At 44.0% G+C, this 20,536-nt stretch overlaps 1 protein-coding gene across 1 annotated transcript in view; it reads left to right on the top strand.

Moving 5' to 3' along the window:
• Positions 1 to 302: 302 nt before the first annotated feature.
• fhip2a (FHF complex subunit HOOK interacting protein 2) overlaps positions 303 to 20,536 on the top strand; it is a 67,325-nt gene continuing 47,091 nt past the window's right edge. Inside the window, exon 1 of the mRNA XM_078223254.1 lies at positions 303 to 673. Within this exon, the coding sequence (XP_078079380.1) occupies positions 629 to 673 (45 nt within the window). The 5' untranslated portion in view covers positions 303 to 628. The remainder of the gene's footprint in view (positions 674 to 20,536) is intronic.

The following is a 20,536-nucleotide window of genomic DNA, read 5'->3' as shown; positions in this document are numbered from 1 at the left end:
GACTATGTTCTTCAGTGCCCCTAGTGATGGGAAGACCACATTATTAATCAGGTCATGTGGACAATGTTTTTCGCTGATGTGGAGACCAAGTTGTGTGGACTATGTTTTTCAGTGCCCCCTAATGTTGGGAAGACCACATGACAAATCAGATTGTGTGGATTATGTTTTTCAGTGCCCCCCAATGATGGGAAGACCACATCACCCAATCAGGCTGTTCTTCACCGCCCCCTGGCGCTGGGAGGTCTACATTGTCAGTCAGTCAGACTGTGCTCTTGTGCGCCCTCTGACGCCGGGATAAGTGCACTATGAGTCAGTCAGTGAGCCGGCGCAGGCGGTGGCGCGCCCCCTGCTGCCAGGAGGTCCCGCGCTGCCGCTTGGACCAACAGTTAGTGTCGGCGGTGCCACGGTGTCGGTTGTGTGTGTTTGGGTGTTGACTGTCCCGCGTCCCTGTCCCGTTCTCTGTGTGTGTGTTCGCTCTCTCCTCCTCGCCGCCCCGTCATTGAATCGTGTGTGAGCCGGTGTGTGGGGTGGTTGGGCCGCATGAACAGCCAGGCTGGATCGAACCAGGAAGAAGCTTGAGGAATCCAGGGAGAAGATCCGCCGGGAGATCCGCGACTCCAAGGCCAAGATGTTCACCAAATTCACCAACATCCTGCAGCAGGCGGTGGAGGCGGTGAGTACCGAAATCCCCCTGCTCCCCGAGAGAGCGGGGGGGGGGGGGGGGAGACAGCAAAACCAGGTCGGAATGCGCACCTCAGCCGCCCCTCTGCCACCCACTTTACACCGGGGATCCCTCAGAGGCCTAGATTGTGCAACCAGATAAAGCTGGGAGGGTCTTTCTGAGGTACAGATTGTTTCAAATTGAATATTTGTTGATTTATAACCATTTTTGGGGAGGGGGAAACTTCTTCAGAGGGATGGGGTTATACAGGGGTTATTGATTTTATTTTGGGAGTTGTTGCCTCCCCCTGCATCCAGGTCTCCTCATCCAGCTTGTGTGACATTCCCCAGTTACTGTGTCCCGGGGCAAGTCAGTCGCAAGGACTGCGGCTGCTGCTGCTGTTGTTGTCCTGGAAGCAGCTGTCCTTCCTGAGGCTGGGTTTGTTTCTGCCAGCCTGCCCCCTCCTCCTCCTCCTCCTCCTTCTTTCATTGTGTGCAGGAGATGCTTTTGTTCGGGTCCTGGCAAAATCCAGCAAGCACAGGAGGAATGGCAATGATTTGGGTTATAAAACTTGTCCTCCCCCCCCCCCCCCCAACACGCTGCAGAATAATCCTCATCGGTCATTTTGGTTTGTTTCGACCTGTTTTGTGTACAGCTGATAGACCTGCAGAAGGGGAATAAACCACCAGTGGAGATTTATTTGAATGTAGCGTGCCACAGTTGAGAATTTGAGGCAGACATGGTCCAATAGATTAAATGCATTATCAGATCATCAGTGTCTTCTGGAAAGCCCATATATTTATACACAGCTTGCAATGTGTTATAGCACGGTAACACATTTTGGGAAGAAATTAAATGATGTGTCACAAGATTTGAAAGTAACGCACCATCGTCAAAGATTTTAACTGTTTTGGTCTTAACAGATTCAACTCATATTTTTCTTGCACATTGTCTGCTTTCCCCCTTTGTACAGTAAGAGTAATTCCCCCTTTGTGCCATATAAACTGCTCAGATTCATATGACTCAACAATAAATAGCACAGGAAGATAATGTTTGTAGATATTTGGAGTTTGTGGAAAACCGTTTTATTCAGATGTTTTATGTTTTGTAACAGTTGCAGTCTTACTCGATGGAAATATGATTTTTAAATTATAATGTTATTGGAATATTTGAATTGCAGTAGTTTCAAGTTTTATTTTGATCTATATGTTGCGATAACTATCACCTTTAACATAGAAAAACACTCCAGATGCTTCACAGAGGCATATTGGGGAAGATGGGGAAATGGAATTAGGAAGTATATATTAGGAGGGTTGACCAAAACTGTGGTCAAAGAGACGGAGGAAAGTGGAGAGGTGGAGGATTGATGGACAGATTTCTACACTTGGAATTAAGATGGTGAGTAGGACAAGGGGATGTGAGGAACCTGGAATTGAGGGAACTGAGTTTGAGAAAAGCACGGAGATTGGTCTGGAGGTTATTGAGTTGGGAACAGATAAGGTAATATCATATGGCATAATCACACCTTCAAGCGACTATGTTTAGCTGACATAAGCGATACACTTAACTGCAAGGGCATGTTTTTAAAGATTCATTTACAGGATGTGGGCATCACTGGTTCGGCCAGCATTTATTGCCCATCCCTAGTTACCCTTGGGATTGTGGTGCCGAGCTACCGTTTGAGCTGTTGCAGTCCCTTAGATATAGGTGCTGTCAGGGAGGGAGTTGCAGGATTTTGATCCAGTGACAGAGGAATATTTCCAAGCCTGGATGGTGAGTGATTTGGTGAGGGGAACCGCCAAGTGGTAGTGTTCCCAGGCATCAGCTACCCGCTGTCCTTCTAGATGGTGGTGGTCATGGGCCTGGAAGGTGCTGCCTAAAAAGCGTTGGTGAGTTCCTGCAGGGCATCCTGCAGATAATACACACTGCTGCTCCTGTGCATCGGCGGTGGAGGGATGTTTGTGGAAGGGCTACCAATCAAGCAAGCTACTTTGTCCAGCATGGTGTCGAGCTTTTTGAGCATTGTTGGAGCTGCACTAATCCAGACAAGTGGAGAGTATTCCAATAAGTTCCTAACCTGCGCCTTTAAGATGTGGTGGACAAGCTTTGAGGAAATCATAGAAATCATAGAAACCCTACAGTGCAGAAGGAGGCCATTCGGCCCATCGAGTCTGCACCGACCACAATCCCACCCAGGCCCCACCTCCACATATTTACCCGCTAATCCCACTAACCCAAGCATCACAGTACTCTAAGGGGCAATTTTTAACCTGGCCAATCAACCTAACCCGCACATCTTTGGACTGTGGGAGGAAACCGGAGCACCCGGAGGAAACCCACGCAGACACGAGGAGAATGTGCAAACTCCACACAGACAGTGACCCGAGCCGGGAATCGAACCCGGGACCCTGGAGCTGTGAAGCAGCAGTGCTAGCCACTGTGCTACCGTGCCGCCAGGAGTCAGGAGGTGAGCAGGATTTCTAGCCTCTGACCTGCTGTTGTAGCTACAGTATTTTAATGGCTAGCCCAGTTCAGTTTCAGGTCAATGGTAACCCTCAGGATGATGATAGTGAAGGATTCAATTGTGGTAATACCACTTGAATATCAAGGAGTGATGGTTAGATCCTGTCTTGTTGAAGATGGTTATTGTCTGGCACTTGCGTGAGGTAAATAAATTTTACAGGCAAGTGTTTCAGCTTTTGAACAACATGTGTTCAGAAACATCTAATTATTCTGTCCGTCTAAGCCAAACTGGGTACTCTGGGTAAAAGTCTATACCCCTTTGTCGTCAGAACTCTGTATTTTTCTGGACATTGTTGGCTATGTTATTCCTGTTGGTGTGTGCTTGTTTTCCAAACATATTTTCTGAACAGTAGCACAGTTTTTCTTTGGGAAACTGACATTCAGAAGTCATGATGGGATGTCCTACGAGACAAGTAAGTGAGCCACACTACTATGCCTAGTCACTGGTTTTCAAATTTTTCCGTGTAATCGACACTGTGGCATTAGCATCCTAAGCCCTCATTTCTAAAAGTTAGTATTAGCTGCCAAAAGAAAAACGTTGCTGTTGCTGCATTCAATATTTTCTTATGAAAATAAAGATTTTTATAGTGCTTTCTTACAACTATCGGATATTTAAAAGCACTTTACAGCCAATTAACTACTTTTGGAGTGTAGTGTGATGATCTAGGTCGAGACCAGTAACTTTTTTCTTAACTAGAATTTTGGATTTCTCCTTTTTATTTACTAAAATATTGATGCCACGGAATTCTACAGATTAAAATGGAACAATTTTTCCTATATAAGAGTGAAAAAAGCAAACCTCCTATACTCCTATATACTCCTATATTGGGAACCTCCTATACTCTCAACCCAGAATTAATATAAGTTAAACATGAGTTAAAAGGCAAATTGCAGTTGATTATAAACTGTAAATTACACGTTAAATTACAGGTACAACCAATACAGATCTTGCGAACTGGCTCAGTAGTTGAAGCAGCATCTAGGTCATGACTAAGTCCTTCAAAATTTTGTCTTCCTCACAGAAAATTTCAGCTCCCCTCCTCGGAGCTAGCCTGATCCCCAACTGACTGCAATATGCGACCAATCCGAGTTCCAGAGACCTGGTTTTCACCAAAGGTGGCACATGTTTGCAGATCCTCCTCAACTGGATCTGGATGGTGTTAGAACCACCAATGTTATCTAGTAACAGCTGCCGGAACGATATCTTCATTTATTCTTACCTTCTAGGTCTCTGAGCCTGCCAGTACTGCATCACTAGGATTTTTATCAGCTACTGAACTCAGATATCTCAATGTCTTTTTGCATGTCTTTCTACCAGGTTCAATCTCCCTAAAAGATTTGGTTTCCACAGTATCAGTCCAAGTTTCCTTAGAAACCAGGCAGGTCAGTTTATTAGTTTCTCTTTTCAGGAAGGTCAGTCTCAAAAAATATAAGCTTATGTTCATAAAAATAAAATTTCAATACCAGATAGGTGGTTTGGAAGTAATTATGACTGATCTCTCACACACCCTTAAAATTTCGCTTACACTTGAGTGGACAAGCCCTAACCTTTTCTGGTGAATTAGTCAGTAACAGTCGTGTAAACACAACAACATGCATTTGATGTATTTCAGCTCCTCGTCTCAATAATGAACTGTTCTAACAGCTCCTGGAGGAGAAAGGCAACTCAAACAATAACTTCCTGTCTTAGGTCGTTAACCGTGCATGTTTGCTCACGCACAGTTGCTTGTGGGTGGCACAGTGGTTAGCACTGCTGCCTCACAGCGCCAGGGACCTGGGTTTGATTCCCGGCAAGGGCCACTGTGCGGAATCTGCATGTTCTCCCCGTGTCTGCATGGGTTTCCCCCAGGTGCACCGGTTTCCTCCCACAGTCTGAAAAACGTGCAGGTTAGGTGCATTGGCCATGCTAAATTCTCCCTCCGTGTACCCGAACAGGCGCCAGAGTGTGGCGACTAGGGGATTTTCACAGTAACTTCATTGCAGTGTTAATGTAAGCCTACTTGTGACATTAATAAATAAACTGAACTTTAAACTTTTCTGATATGCTGGTTCATAATGGTGTGCACTGATACCTTCACCATTTCCCTACTGCAAAATCCAGACTATTTGGGAATTGCATCAGAGATGTAGAATTTCATACAAATGGCAGCAGAATTACATTCTGTGGTAATTCCCTGGTTTCTCAACTGTTTACCTCCTGCATTTTGTCACTGTTTTTCTAACCTTTAGTCAGGTTATTGTACACATTATTCAAGACTTTGAACTACTCTCATGAGTTGAAAACTTGTAGCCTGTCAGCTGATAAAAAATAACTATAGGCAGCTGAAATGTTATTCTAAGTTTCAAGTTGCAGTGTCCTTATCACAAATAGTGACACATTGTTTATATTGATGCATCTTCCTTTGAATTTTAATGGAAGGTGATAATTTGTGCTGGAGTATGGCTTTACTGATTTCAGCAGCTGAGTCTCATTTTGCCCTCGCTCAGCACATGCACCTTTGCCTGGTTCTGTCACCTTGCCCATGGAAACTGAGACCACTTGTGACAACCACAGCACCACTTCAACTGGGATCAGCTAACTTAGCACAAGTGAACAAACCTGGAGCTTGGTCCATATGACTCAGTCCCATATCAATGTAGTGCGTGTACTGATGGTGAATCCAATTAATTTGTTTTTAAATTAGTGAAAAAATACCTTGGCATGATCTCATTCCAAATGCTTGCCTGCAAGCCGACTTGCAGCACAGAGTACTTTGAGTCAAACTGCAAAATCCATTTTGCACTTGTATGAATATAATAACTCTGCTCATGTTGCATCTTGATTTAAAAATATTATTTGCATAGGGATACGATGCCAAATTGGAGATGGCAGTTTGAATGTTGTACTTTTGGATAGCCTTTAGGTTGTAAGATTGTTCATATAAGCTGCAGCTATCACAATGATATTTTAGCTGTCAACCAATCTGCTTCTGTCGATTTATATTGCAATGGATAAATGTTTCATTTCAGTAAATGTATTTTAAGTGAAACGGTTTCAAAAGTGCTGGACGTTAAATTGCTTCAGAAAAAGATAATTATTTTTGCTCAGAGATATTGAAGTAGCTGAGCTTCTTTTGTTTTGTTTTAACATTGACTCGTACTGCAGATGCACTCTCCAAGTCTTTATGATTATTCCTTGAGAAAACTGATTAGTGTGTAAAAGATGATGTCCTTTTAACCATTGACAACAGAAATTACAAGTGAAGAGGGCACTCAGTGGAACACATACCTCTGCCATGTTGTGTTAATTCAGCACTATGACAATTATGCAGCTCTTCCTTGAGGCTATTCTCTGCTTGGGTTGATGCTCTGTAACTGCAAAGCTGAGAAAAAACTTTTTATTGAGAGCTTCCACCTCATTGAAGCTTCAGACCAATCCACATCGAATAACCTACTCTGGAAACTGCTCACATTTTGACGGCCATGACAAATTCCACCACAACAGCTGAGACAATCCACAATATTATAAATAAAACATCACACAACATTTTTTTAAAAAGGGCAGTTCGCTCGATCTATCAATATTTTTGGATCCTTTAAAACAAAAATGCCTGGATCCAAATTTGCATCCATGCCAAAATAAGAACTTAAATCAGTTCTTCCTTGGGCCATCTGTGTACCAGGTTTCATTGGACTCTGACCATTATTTTAAGATATATTGTTTACAAGCAGATAAGCAATGGGCAAAAGCATTACTTCCACCCACCTTCAGCGTGGAGGTAATTATATTTATTTCCATATCTACAATGATAGGAAATTAATTTTGATGTTTTGTATACTTGGGAACACAGGAACAGGAATAGGCCAATCAGCCCATTCAATACAATCATGGCTGATCGGACACTTCAATGCCTTTTACCCCTCCCCACCCCCATAACCCTTTTTTTGTTATTATTAATCAGATCTATCAATTTCTACCTTAAACACACACTTCGAGCTACCGCAGCCCTCTGGGGTAGAGAATTCCAAAGATTCACAATCTTCTGTGAAGAAATTTCTTCTCAACACAGTTCTAAGTTCATCATCTTTATTTTGAAATTGTATCTCCTGATTCTAGACTTCCCAACTAAGGGAAACATCTTAACTGTATCTATTCCTGTCTATTCCTTTTGTGCTATCAGAAATATTGTTGTTTTCTTGAGTGAATGAAGGCCTAAGAATTTATCATAGCTTTCACGGCATTTTCAGCTGAGTGTTTAACATTACAATATAGTACAGTGTCAGCGTTAATAAGGAATTATTACCAATACCTGGCATGTTTTACCAGTCTAACATAACCTGTAAGTTCTGTGTCAGCAAGTTTTAACAGATCCCTCGTTAAAACGTGCCTTTTTGTACCACTCCTCAAGACCGCAGAGAGAAGGCCTGCTGATTCTATCAGGAGAGCTTGTGAATAATTCGTATTAGTTGGAGAAAGAAAATTAAGAGTCAGATCATGTATGATTGGAGAGAAAAAGGTTGACAGCACTAAATCGCGTTCTAAATATGGTGCTACAAGTCAAGACTTTGTGTTTTGATAGCTGCGTGACCCATATGACAGGAGTTTGAAACAAAAGCAGTTTCCTGTTGATTGTTAGTCAACCTGACTAAACAATGCTGACTGTGTTGCAAATTCATTCCCCCAATTTAGAAAATGTATTCTAGTGCAGATAGAGGCTGCTTCCCAATCTGTAATGTCAGATACACACTGTAATGTTTATGACTGCACTTAATGCTTTTTATGCCATTTCTGTTTACTAAATCCCATGTTCTAATTTAAGTGTACTTTAATCTTTCAAATATCAAGCCTGTTCTAAACAATGTGATGTGTTTAACAGGAAGAATAGAACAGCAAGGATCTAATTTTGATTGATGACAGATATGTGTAAGGTTGTGCAAATGCAATGCCGCAGGTAAAATGCAATGGCTAAAGATTTCAATCACTTCCTGCAATTGTAGTTAATTACAATTGGTTATTTATGGAAATTAACTAGTGTTCACTGGGATGAATCTTTAGTTGTGCATCATTCTTAATTAAAGATAGCTGATGGGGACTGGCTGAAGATTAGCAATGCAATTATAATGTTTTGTTAGTTATTACTGGATGTAAATGTTGTTTTGTCTGTTTTAGATTAAATGCACATCAGTGATAATGGCATTGCTTATTTCTTCTTTAGAATATTACATCTTGGATCTGCCATCTGCAAGTACTTTTAGTAAGCAATTGAATGATATGATTCATTTTCAGAAATAAAATATTGCAGCGATATAAAATTTCCATGAATAGGAAAAGTTTGAGTCCTTCGTACCATCAGACTCTTTTTACAGGTTAATTTAATATAGGGATATCAATATACCACTTGCATGCAGGGACAATTTCATTGGGCTAGCAATCAGACTGTGAGGTAAAGTGAGCTGTATTCTGACTGACGGCACTGTCAAAGGTCACTTATTGGAATCTTGTTTAAGGTAGCGATGAATGGGACAGGGTCCTTGTTTGTTGGGTTACTAACACTTCAGAATAATCCACAACAGCACAGAGTTAAACTACTGCAATTCAAATTAAGTAGAAGTAAAGAAGTTACAATGGTGAAAAAATAGCTTGGACAGTCAGTGAAAATCAACAGATGAATGAAGTGCAATTTTAGGATTAAACTTGCTCTCTGGCTAAATTTTTATTCCAAATGATGGATATTGAATGGTGTACTTTTAAAATAACATTGAATTTTGACATTTTAAATACTTTATGTGGGAGTTAAGGGAGTATGGTCAAAAATATGGTATTGCCAATACAACATCAACTGTCATTTATATAATAAGCACATTCAACATAAACCGTACAAAGGCACATCACATGGACATTACAAAATAAAATATGACACTGAGCCACAAAAGGTCATATTAGATAGATGACAAAAAAAATTGGTTAAAGAGGTAGGTTTTTAAAGAAGGAAAGATTTCTATTTATATATCGTCCATAATCCCAGGACAACCCAAAGTGCTTTACAGCCAGTGAAGTACTTTTGGGAAATTGCTGCCCATTTCCTACATTGTAATGTGGGAAATGGGCAGCAATTTGATAATGACCAGTTATGCTTTTTATGTTGATTGAGAGATAAATATTGGCCAGGGCACTGGGGATAACTCCTTTGCTCTTCAAAATAGTGCGATGGGATTTCTTGTATGCACCTAAGCAAGCAGATTGGGCCTTTCATCCGAAAGACAGTAGCTCTAACATTGCAGCACTCCCTCAGTGCTGCACTGAGTATCGGCCTTGATTTTTGTGCTCAAAGCCAGAAGGGGACTTAAACCCATAACTTTCTGACTCAGATTCAAGAGTGCTACCAACTGAAGCATGGGTGAAGCAGTGAGATTTAAGGAGGAAATTGGAGAGATTAGAGCCCAATTAGCTGAAGACACCTTCCACCAATGATGGAACAATTAAATCAGAGGTGCTCAAGAGGCCAGAATTAAAAGAGCACAAATATCTCCGAGGGTATAGGCTGGAGAAAATTACAGTGAAAAGGAAAGGTGTGACCCTGGAAGGATTTGAAAAAGAGGATGAGAATGTTAACATCAAGACATTGCTTGACCAGGAGCTAATTTAGGTCAATGAGCACAGGGATGATAGGGAATGGGCCTTGCTGCAATTTCAGTCACGGACAAAGAGTTTTAGATTTGGCCAAACTCACAGAAGGTAGAAATGGGAAGCTGGGCAGGACTGCCTCAGAATAATCAAGTCTAGCAATAATAAAGACACAGATGACGGTTTCAGCAGAAAACTAGCTGAGGCAGTGGTGGAGTTAGGTGATTTACGGAGATAGTTACAGAGATGGAAATAGCCGGTCTTAGTAATGGTTATCTTAGATCACGTGACATCAAGTTATGAACAGTTTTTTCAGTGTCAGACAGTAGAGGAATGGGGTTGGTGGCTCAGGAATAAAGTTTGTGGCAGGGACCATGTGGAAACTAAATGTTTTGGACTTTGTTACCGATGGGTAGCATGCAAATGAGAAATATGAGGGGATCAAGTATAGATCCTTCAACAACACAGGTAATAGTTCCAGAGCTAGAAGAGAAACTATTGCATCTGATTCTCTGGGTTAGCCAAAGATACTGTTAACCCTTTCTTAAAACAAAAGCAGCAACTGATTACCAAGAACCTAAATAGAAGTCAACATTATAAAATCAGCACTTCAAATTTGTTCAGTCAAACCTGCGTTCCCTACAGTCAAGATATCCACTGTGATTGAAAGAATATTGGAAACCATGACTGTTATCATTTCAGTTTGTAATTTCCATCTTTTTGTGGCCTGAAAACAATTGTAATCAATTTATGAAATATGTTTTAAATCTAAATAATAAGTCAGCGAATTGAAGGCATTCAACATGCATTATATTTGACAAGCATGTGGCTACATAAGGGAGGGCATTTTGTACAGACAATGAATTTCTGACCGGATGTGTCTGCAAATGGTTATTGTCCCTGTAAACTGCAGAATCCTTCATTTTTACCTATGTTAAAACTGCTCGTCAGCCACCACTGTAGGAAAAACAATTATCAGTAAAGGTTTAGCTCCAAGCAGCGAAACTGTAGGGTAGAACACTTTGAACATTCTCAAGGGCCCATTGGAGACATGCTTAAGTATGTCCCAACGACAGAAAGGACAAATTCAATCCAACCAATTACCACCTCAGCAGTCCATATTCGCAATCGTCAGCAAAATGATGGAGGTGCCGTAGACAGCATTATCGAGTAGCAATAACCTGCTCACAGATATTCAGTTTGGGTTCCACTTGAGCCATTCAGTTCCAGACTGCATTACAGCAGTGCTCCAAGCATGGTAAAGAGGTGAAGGTGAGAGTGACTCAGGATAGCATTTGACCAGGACCAGCATCAAGGAACCCTATCAAAATTGAAGTTAATGGGAATCATCAGGAGGTCACTTCTGTAGGGGGTGGGGGGGTGAATGCTCTGCAATGTTTGAAATCCCACAAAGAAAGATGATTGTTGTTGGATACTGTTGTAAAGTGAGAAAGTTGGGTAAATGTACCCTGACCAACCCTGACCATTTTGCAATAACCCTTTTTAACTCGGGTGCTGACACTGTGCGAAAGACAAAGGGGACAAGAGTCTGATGAGGATCTAACGCTACTTTATTGAACATCCTATCAAGGAAAAACAATATTCAATCTCTTTGCAGGATTCTTCAGGAAACTCTTAACAATCTCAAATCTACACTAGCTATCTACATCTAACACGCACTTCCGAGGATTCGCTTCACCTATCCGCACCCTATCACTATACTTGAACTATTTGTCTGAAAAGATTGGTAGTGCCTGTTCTATAAGGCTGGTTGTTCCTCGCTTTTTGAGCATTGGTGTTTCAGGGTCTGCTTATGACTACTTGGGCTTTCCCTCTCATCTAGGGCTGATTCTGGTCTTCGATTTTTCTCACCAAGGTGGTCCTCTGGATGTGGTCGGTCTGATGATGCTTGCACGAGGAACAAGGAGCTGGAGATGCTGTGCTGCTCAGCTGCCAGTCAAAGCTCCTCTCTGGAGACCGCCGTTGAAGAAAGTGCAAAAGGCAGAGAGAGCTAGGGCTCCAGGTTGCTGGCCTCAGGTTTTTCTCCAAGAATCTGTAGGGTGTGTCCAATCCTTGTCCCATTATGCCTTTGGCCTCCTACTGCACAGCATTCTTCTAACAAAGCAGGTTCACTGGAGGTGTAAACAATGGTCCATTCTAAAACAATGTGGCCGTTAGCACTTGGCCTTCTTCAGGCCTGTCTGGGTTTGACGGGAAGTTGATTGTTCCAAACATTTGCTGCATGAAAGCAGTCTGCTTCAGCTCTGCAGTTTGCAAATTGCAGAGTCTGGCTGGGTTTAAATTTGGCTTCCACATTTTTTATCCAAGTTCATGAAAAAATATCAATATTTCTGTAACAATCCCGGGGGATTAAGGGGTCATCTGACCAGAATGCCAATTATCTGAATCTAGGGCACGACTTCAGGAGTTCCAATGTCCGAGGCCCAATCATGTTCAACTATTTCATCACTGAGTTTTCTTTCATCATAAGATTAGAAGTGGATTTTTTGGTTGGTGATTGCAGAGTGTTCAGTATCATTCACAATGCCTCAGATACTGAATCAGCCCATGCCCACATACAGCAAGATCTTGGCAGCATCAAGGCTTGGGTTATAAGTGGTAAGTAGCATTTATGCTGCACAAGTCCTAGCAATTACTGTCACCACAAGAGAGTCTGACCGTCCCTCCTTGACATTAAACAGCATTGCCACTTGCAAATTCCTTATCATCAACATTCTTGAAGTCACCATTGACCAGAAACTTAACTGAACCAGCTAAAAGACTATTGTGGCTACAATAGCAGGTCAGAGACTGGATACTCTGTGGTCCTCAACTCAACTGACTCTTCAAAGTTTGGCCACCACTTACAAACCATAGATCAGGAGTATGATGGAATACGCTGCACTCACTTGGATGATATTAGTTTGAGCAATACTCAAGAAGCTCGACACCATCCAGGACAAAGCAACTCACTTGATCAGCATCTCATTCACTACTTTAAACATTCACCGTCCTCACCACTGGTGCACCATGTATGTGCCATGTACAAGAGGCACTGTAGCGGCTTTGACAACATCTCTCAAACCCACAACCTCTACTGCCTGCAAGGACAAGGAGAATGGATTAAGCATCATGAGAACAGCCGCCCTTTCAAGTTTCAAACTACTTGGAAATGTATTACCATTCATTCATCTTCATCGCATCAAAATATTAGCATTTTGGTCTATTGAAGATTTGTTGAGTGGTTTTTAAATTGACAGTGCTCTTTCAACTCTCAATGCCCTACTTTCTCGAGGGTCAGATGCAAGGTGCTAGTATGATACAGCTTTACCATGTCGACCTCGTAACCAGCTGCTGTAGTTGAGATTGTAAAATGTAAAGAACAGCTTGTATGTGAACTAACAAAACAGATTTTGCACAGATTGTAATGCACACATTTATTTATTAAAATTTAAGTATGCTATACCCTTAAAACATGCCACTGCAAAAATCGGAAATGTAGATTCAATACAGCCGCCCCCCAATATGCAGTCTTTTAATTATATCAAATATGCACAACTTTAACCTTTCATTGTGCAAACAAAATGTGTTCGAATGCAACTCTCAACACCTGTGGCAACATTGACAGGATGCCATTTACATAATATAGATTTCTTTTCAGAGTGCTATGTCAACACCTAGATTTATCTTTTTCATATTTTGTTTTCTCGTAATTATAGTTTATAATATGTCTACATGTTCAGTGCAATCTTTCATTGTAACATGCTGAATACAGCAATTAGTCTATGACTCGCCTGCCGCCTTCTAACATTCCTGGAATAGCATGAAATTCTTGGCCTATTGTCTGAATAAATCATTAGACGTAAACAGGGATTTGTAATATATTAAAAGTCTTTGTTAAGTTCATCAACTCGATCAATTTTTAAATATGCTGGGACATAAATTAATTGGGACTAATTATTGTCCTGCACATTGAAAGGTTAAAGTTATTAAAAGATTGTGTAATGGGGGAGGGGTGCTGTATTAGAATCTACATTATTGACTTTTGCAGTGGCATGTTTTAAAGGTATAGCATACCTTAAATTTTAATTAATAAACCTGCTTTGATTCTTCTTGCAGGTGTACAATATACCAGAACTAGCTTAAGCCCATCAGTTGTGCCTTTTGTCAGTAAGAATCCAGATTTAATGTCTATTGTGATTATTCCTGCTGTGGCTGAGGTTCAAGGTACAAGTGGACAGAAATATTACAGTTTAAGTCTCTCCACTTTACCCACTCCTAAAAGTTTTTGCATTGTATAAATAAGAACTTTTGTTTTATATGATTTTGATTTATTATTGTCACGTGTTAGCATACAGTGAAAAGTATTGTTTCTTGCGCGCTATAAGACAAAGCATACCGTTCATAGTGAAGGAAACGAGAAAGTGCGGAATGTGGTGTTACAGTCATAGCTAGGGTCTAGAGAAAGATCAACTTAATGATTCAAAAGTCTTGATGACAGCAGGGAAGAAGCTGTTCTTGAATCAGTTAGTACGTGACCTCAGACTTTTGTATCTTTTTCCCAACGGAAGAAGGTGGAAGAGAGAATGTCCGGGGTGCGTGGGGTCCTTAATTATGCTGGCTGCTTTGCCGAGGCAGCGGGAAGTGTAGACAGAGTCAATGGATGGGAGGCTGGTTTGTGTGATGGATTGGGCTACATTCATGACCTTTTGTAGTTCCTTGCGCCCTTGGGCAGAGCAGGATCCATACCAAGCTGTGATACAACCAGAAAGAATGCTTTCTATGGTGCATCTGTAGAAGTTGGTGAGAGTGGTGTAGACAGCGTCAATGGATGGGAGGCTGGTTTGTGTGATGGATTGGGCTACATTCATGACCTTTTGTAGTTCCTTGCGCCTTGGGCAGAGCAGGATCCCATACCAAGCTGTGATACAAACAGAAAGAATGCTTTCTATGGTGCATCTGTAGAAGTTGGTGAGAGTGGTAGCTGACATGCCCAAATTTCTTCAGTCTTCTGAGAAAGTAGAGGCATTGGTGGGCTTTCTTAACTATAGTGTCAGCATGGGGGGGGGGGGGGAAGGAGGGAGGGGGGAAGGAGGAGGGGGGGGGAAGGAGGGGGGGGAAGGAGGGGGAGGGGGGGGGAAGGAGGGAGGGGGGGGGGAAGGAGGGGGGGGGGGAAGGAGGGGGAGGGGGGGGAAGGAGGGAGGGGGAGGGGGGGGGGGGGGAGAGGGGGGGGGGGGGAGAAGGGGGGGGGGAAGGAGGGAGGGGGGGGGAAGGAGGGAGGGGGGGGAAGGGGGAGGAGGGGGGAAGAGGGGGGGGAAGGAGGGGAGGGGGGAAGGAGGGGGAGGGGGGGAAGGAGGGGGAGGGGGAAGGAGGGGGAGGGGGGGGGAAGGAGGGGGAGGGGGGGAAGGAGGGGGAGGGGGGGAAGGAGGGGGGGGGGGGGGAAGGAGGGGGAGGGGGGGGAAGGAGGGGGGGGGGGGAAGGAGGGGGGGGGGGGAGGGAGGGGGGAGGGGGGGAAGGAGGGAGGGGGGGGGGAAGGAGGGGGGGGGAAGGGGGAAGGAGGGGGGAGGGAAGGGGGGGAAGGAGGGGGGGGGGGGAAGGAGGGGGGGGGAAGGGGGGAGGGGGGGGGGGAAGGAGGGGGGGGGGGGGAAGGATGGGGGGGGGGAAGGGGGAGGGGGGGGGAAGGAGGGGGGGGAAGGGGGGGGGGAAGGAGGGGAGGGGAGGGGGAGGGGAGGGGGGGGAGGAGGGGGAGGGGGGGGAAGGAGGGGAGGGAGGGGGAGGGGAGGGGGGGGGAAGGAGGGGGAGGGGGGGGGAGAGGGGGGAGGGGGGAGGGGGAGGGGGGGGAAGGAGGGGGGGGGGGGGGGGGGAAGGAGGGGGAGGGGGGGGGGGAAGGGAGGGGGAGGGAGGGGGGGGGGAAGGAGGGGGAGGGGGGGGGGGGAGGAGGGGGAGGGGGGGGAGGGGGAGGGGGGGGAGGAGGGGAGGGGGGGGGGGGGAGAAGGAGGGGGGGGGGGGGGGGAAGGAGGAGGAACAGGACAGAGTGTTGATGATCTGGACACCTAAAAACTTGGAGCTCTCGACCCATTTCTGCTTCGTCCCATTGATGGAGACGGGCATGTTCTCTACGCTTCCTGAAATTGATGACTATCTCCTTCATTTTGTTGACATTGAGGGAGAGATTATTGTTGCCGCACCCGTTCACCAGATTCTCTATCTCATTCCTGTATTCTGTCTCGTCATTGTTTGAGATCTGTCCCACTACGGTGGTGTCGTCAACAAACTTAAAAATCGAATTGGAGGGGAATTTGGCCACACAGTCATAGGTGTATAAGGAGCTGAGAACACAACTTTGTGGGGCACCGGTGTTGAGGATGATCATGGAGGAGGTGTTGTTGCCTATCCTCGCTAATTGTGGTCTGTGAGTTAGGAAGTTCAGGATCCAGGTGCAGAGGGAGGAGCCGAGATCCAGGCCATGGAGTTTGGAGATGAGTTTTGCTGGAATAATGGCGTTGAAGGCTGAGCTGTAGTTAATAAATAGGAGTCTGACATAGGTGTTCTTGTTATCTAGGTGTTTCAGGGTTGAGTGCAAGGCCAGGGAGATGGTGTCTGCTGTGGACCTGTTGTGGCGGTAGGCAAACTGTAGTGGATCTAGGTAGCCCGGGAGGCTGGAATTGATCTGTACCATGACTAGCCTTTTGAAGCATTCATAATGATGGATGTCAGAGCCACCGGACGATAGTCACTGAGGCACGCTGCTTGGTTTTTCTTGAGTACCGGGATGATGGTCGTCGTCTTAAAGCAGATAGGGACCGCAGATTGTTGTAAAGAGAGGTTGAAGATGTCTGCGAATACTCCCCGCAAGTTGATCTGCGCAGAATCTTAAGTGCTCATCCGGGTACCCCATCTGGGCAGTCGCGTTCCGTGAGTTGACCTTCGAGAAAACTGCTCTGAAATCTGCAATGGTGACCCAGATACAGGTTCATCCAGGGCTTCTAGGGTGAAGGGCATGCTCTCGCTGCCTCTTGCTCAAAACGGGCATAGAATACATTAAGCTCATCAGGGAGGGGTGAGTTGGATCCGGCGATTTTACATGCCTTCATCTTATAGCCTTTTATGTCATCGAGTCATAGAGGTTTACAGCATGGAAACGGGCCCTTCGGCCCAACTTGTCCATGCCGCCCTTTTTTTTTTAAAACCCCTAAGCTAATCCCAATTTCCTACATTTGGCCCATATCCCTCTATGCCCATCGTACCCATGTAACTATCTAAATGCTTTTTAAAAGACAAAATTGTACCCGCCTCCACAACTACCTCTGGCAGCTTGTTCCAGACGCTCACCACCCTGTGTGTGAAAAAATTGCCCCTCTGGGCGCTTTTGTATCTCTCCCTCTCACCTTAAACCTATGCCCTCTAGTTTTAGACTCCCCTACCTTTGGGAAAAGATATTGACTATCTAGCTGATCTATGCCCCTCAGTATTTTATAGACCTCTATAAGGTCACCCCTCAGCCTCCTATGCTCCAGAGAAAAAAGTCCCAGTCTATCGGACTCTTGCATACCTTGCACCGTCGGTGGGCGTCTGTGTAGCTAGCCAGGGACTCTTGCTTGGTCCGGTACTGTCTTTCGGCTTCTCTGATGGATCTCCTTAGATCGTATCTGGCTTTCTTGTATAGGTCAGCGTCGTCTGACTTGAACACCTCAGACCTGGACTTCAGCAACCAGTGGATATCCCTATTCACCCATGGTTTCCGGTTGGAAAACACGGGGATTTGCTTCTTTGGCACACAGTCTTCTACACACTTATTAATGAAGTCAGTTACTGTAGTAGCACACTTGTTCAGGCTGGTCGCAGAGTTTTTAAATACTGACCAGTCCACTACTCCAAGCAGTCCCGTAGGAGATTATCCGACACCTCAGACCAACATTGCATGACTTTTTCTTTGATGGATTCTCCCACGGCTTTTACTTGTAAACCGGGAGCAGGAGCACAGCCTTGTGGTTTAATTTGTCATAATGTGGGCGGACGATAGAGCGATAGGCATGTTTGATATTTGTGTAGCAGTCTAGGATGTTTGGGCCTCTGGTGGAACAGGAGACATGTTGATGGTAACTTGGTAGTACGCTCTTGAACTTGGCCTGATTGAAATCTCCGGCCACGATGAACAAGGCCTCGAGATGTTTCGTCTCAAGGCTATTCGTAGTTGTGTATATTTCGTCCAGCGCGATCTTCACATCCACATGGGGTGGGGATGTAAACTGCCGTCAGGATAATGGAGATGAACTCCCGTGGAAGGTAGTAGGGGCGGTGAAAAAATCATTTTGCTGGAGATGGGGGCTTTTATAATCAATGGAAGAAAGATATCACAACTGAGAAATTTGCCTCTCTGTACTTTGGGTACCATTGTTTGAACCAAGCACAGCCAATATCGCGTTTAAATTCATTCTTCACCTTAAGATGATTTGATAAGTATCCCTATGTCACCACTGTGACACTCTATTTCCTCACCAGTCATCTTGTATAGTCTCTTACTAAATTTGTCAATTATGTAGTGTTAAGTCTTCCCAAAATCAGTTCAATTAAGACCTTAATCTCCTGTTTGCTAAGTTTCTTCCCAGCATTGTGTGGAGTTTGCACATTCTCCTCGTGTCTGCGTGGGTTTCCTCCGGGTGCTCCAGTTTCTTCCCACAGTCCAAAGATGTGTGGGTCAGGTTGATTGGCCATGCTAAAATTGCCCCTTAGTGTCCTGAGATGCGTAGGTTCGAGGGATTAGTGGGTAAAATATGTAGGGATATGGGAGTAGGGCCTGGGTGGGATTGTGGTCGGTGCAGACTCGATGGGCCGAACGGCCTCTTTCTGTACTGTAGGGTTTCTATGATTCTATGATTGTGGAAAAGATTCAAGACCCAATTTATTATAATAAAACAGGTAGTGATGTTTATAAAAATAAGTTAATTTTAGCCTTCCTGTGATTCTTTTTACCTTTTTTCGAATCAGCTGTAACACTTTTAAAAATGCTTTCTAGTTCTTTTCCCTTCCTGCCACAACAGCAGTGACTCATTATGAAATGTTGGATTTGTATAAAGCAGAACCAATTGTTGAATTGAAACTGTTTGATTACAAACTTCAGCGCTTAAACTTTGAAAATGTCTTCACTTAACCTTCAACCTGGAGAACCTCATGATCAGTTCCCAGTCCATCCTGATTTAATCTCAGTCAGGGTGATGGTAAGAATGTTACAACTAGCTTAGCATTCCTGGGTGAAAAATCAACCATTGTTTTTGCTCCTGATGGCTGTACAATTCCTCCTGCTAGAAAGTATGGCCTGTAGCAAAGTCACATGGCTGTGACACTCCCTGTGGTTGAATAGCCACAATCTAGACGCTTGTATGAAAAAGTGACTACTTGGGGAAGATATTAAAATATTCTCATTGCTTGGCCCTGAACCAAAACAAATGGTTAGCCACTTTCAGGAGCCTGTGGACCTGTACTGATGCATGCGAGCATGTTCAGGAGAGGAAAAAGGGAGAAAGTTAGCTAATGCCTTAATGCATAAAACTGTCAGAGGAGTGATGGCAGTCATTTTTACCAAAGTACAATGTTAAGGGAGCCATTATTTCCTGTTTCGAAATAAATGATAGGGTGCTACTTTTGCACATATTAATATCATATGCAAATCATGGGAATCACTGTCTCACGTATGTGAGTAAAACACATTAAATGAGGAAAGATAGTCTCAGGCCCTCTTGAAAAATCGCTGTTTTTGAAGATACATGTACTTTGAAGTGCAACTAGTGCTACCCTCCTGCAGGTACCATTTTGCAAGTTGGTGAGTTTAGTGATCCTGACCACTAAAACTATTGGGACAGTGAAAATATAACCTATGTTTGAAAAGGACATACATTTTTAATTGTGTAAAGTTATATTCAGTTTAGAATCATAGAACCCTACAGTGCAGAAGGAGGGGGCCCATCGAGTCTGCACCGACCACAATCCCCCCCCCCCCTCCCCCACCCCCACCCCCACCCCCACCCCCAGGCCCTATCCCCATAACCCCATGCATTTATTCTAGCTGGTCCCCCTGACACTACGAGGCAATTTAGTGTGGCCAATCCACCTAACCCGCATATCTTTGGACCTAGAGCACCCGGAGGAAACCCAAGGAGAACGTGAAAACTCCACACAAGACAGTGACCCAACCCAGGAATCGAACCCGGGCCCCTGGTGCTGTGAGGCAGCAGTGCTAACCACTGTACTACCGTGCCGCCCAAGTTTAATGCCTGATACCTTTGCGGTTGTCCCTGTATTTTTGCTTGCTTGCCAGTGATATCTAAGCATGCTGTGAACAGACTTGCACAATCTAATTGGTATGGTTGTTTTCAAACATTACTTTTTAATTTGAGTAATCCAAAGTAAGTGTGCCAATCTGTAGCTTAAGGCTGCTACTCACTCGGTTGTATATGTTGCTGCACACAGAGGACAGGTCTTATAAATAGGAAATTGTGAAACACAAAGTCAGGGTTCAGTCATTTAAAAAAAAAAGTTCTGGTACCTAAACACATCCCCATTTTTAAAGCAGTCTTCTAATTGGAAATAGGGGCCAGATGTAATTGCGTCTGAACTCCTTAAGTGGTAATGTTAAGGGAGGGTGTAATGACTGAAAATGAGTGATGAACAAGGAGTGTATTGGATGTAAATGTGCAGAGTGCAAATGCAACAATGTACAATGGAAGGAAATTGTGAAACCTACATACCAA

Source organism: Mustelus asterias, chromosome 11 (assembly GCF_964213995.1).
Source record: "Mustelus asterias chromosome 11, sMusAst1.hap1.1, whole genome shotgun sequence".
NCBI classification, from domain to species: Eukaryota; Metazoa; Chordata; class Chondrichthyes; order Carcharhiniformes; family Triakidae; genus Mustelus; species Mustelus asterias.
This window is presented reverse-complemented; position numbering and strand designations above follow the sequence as displayed.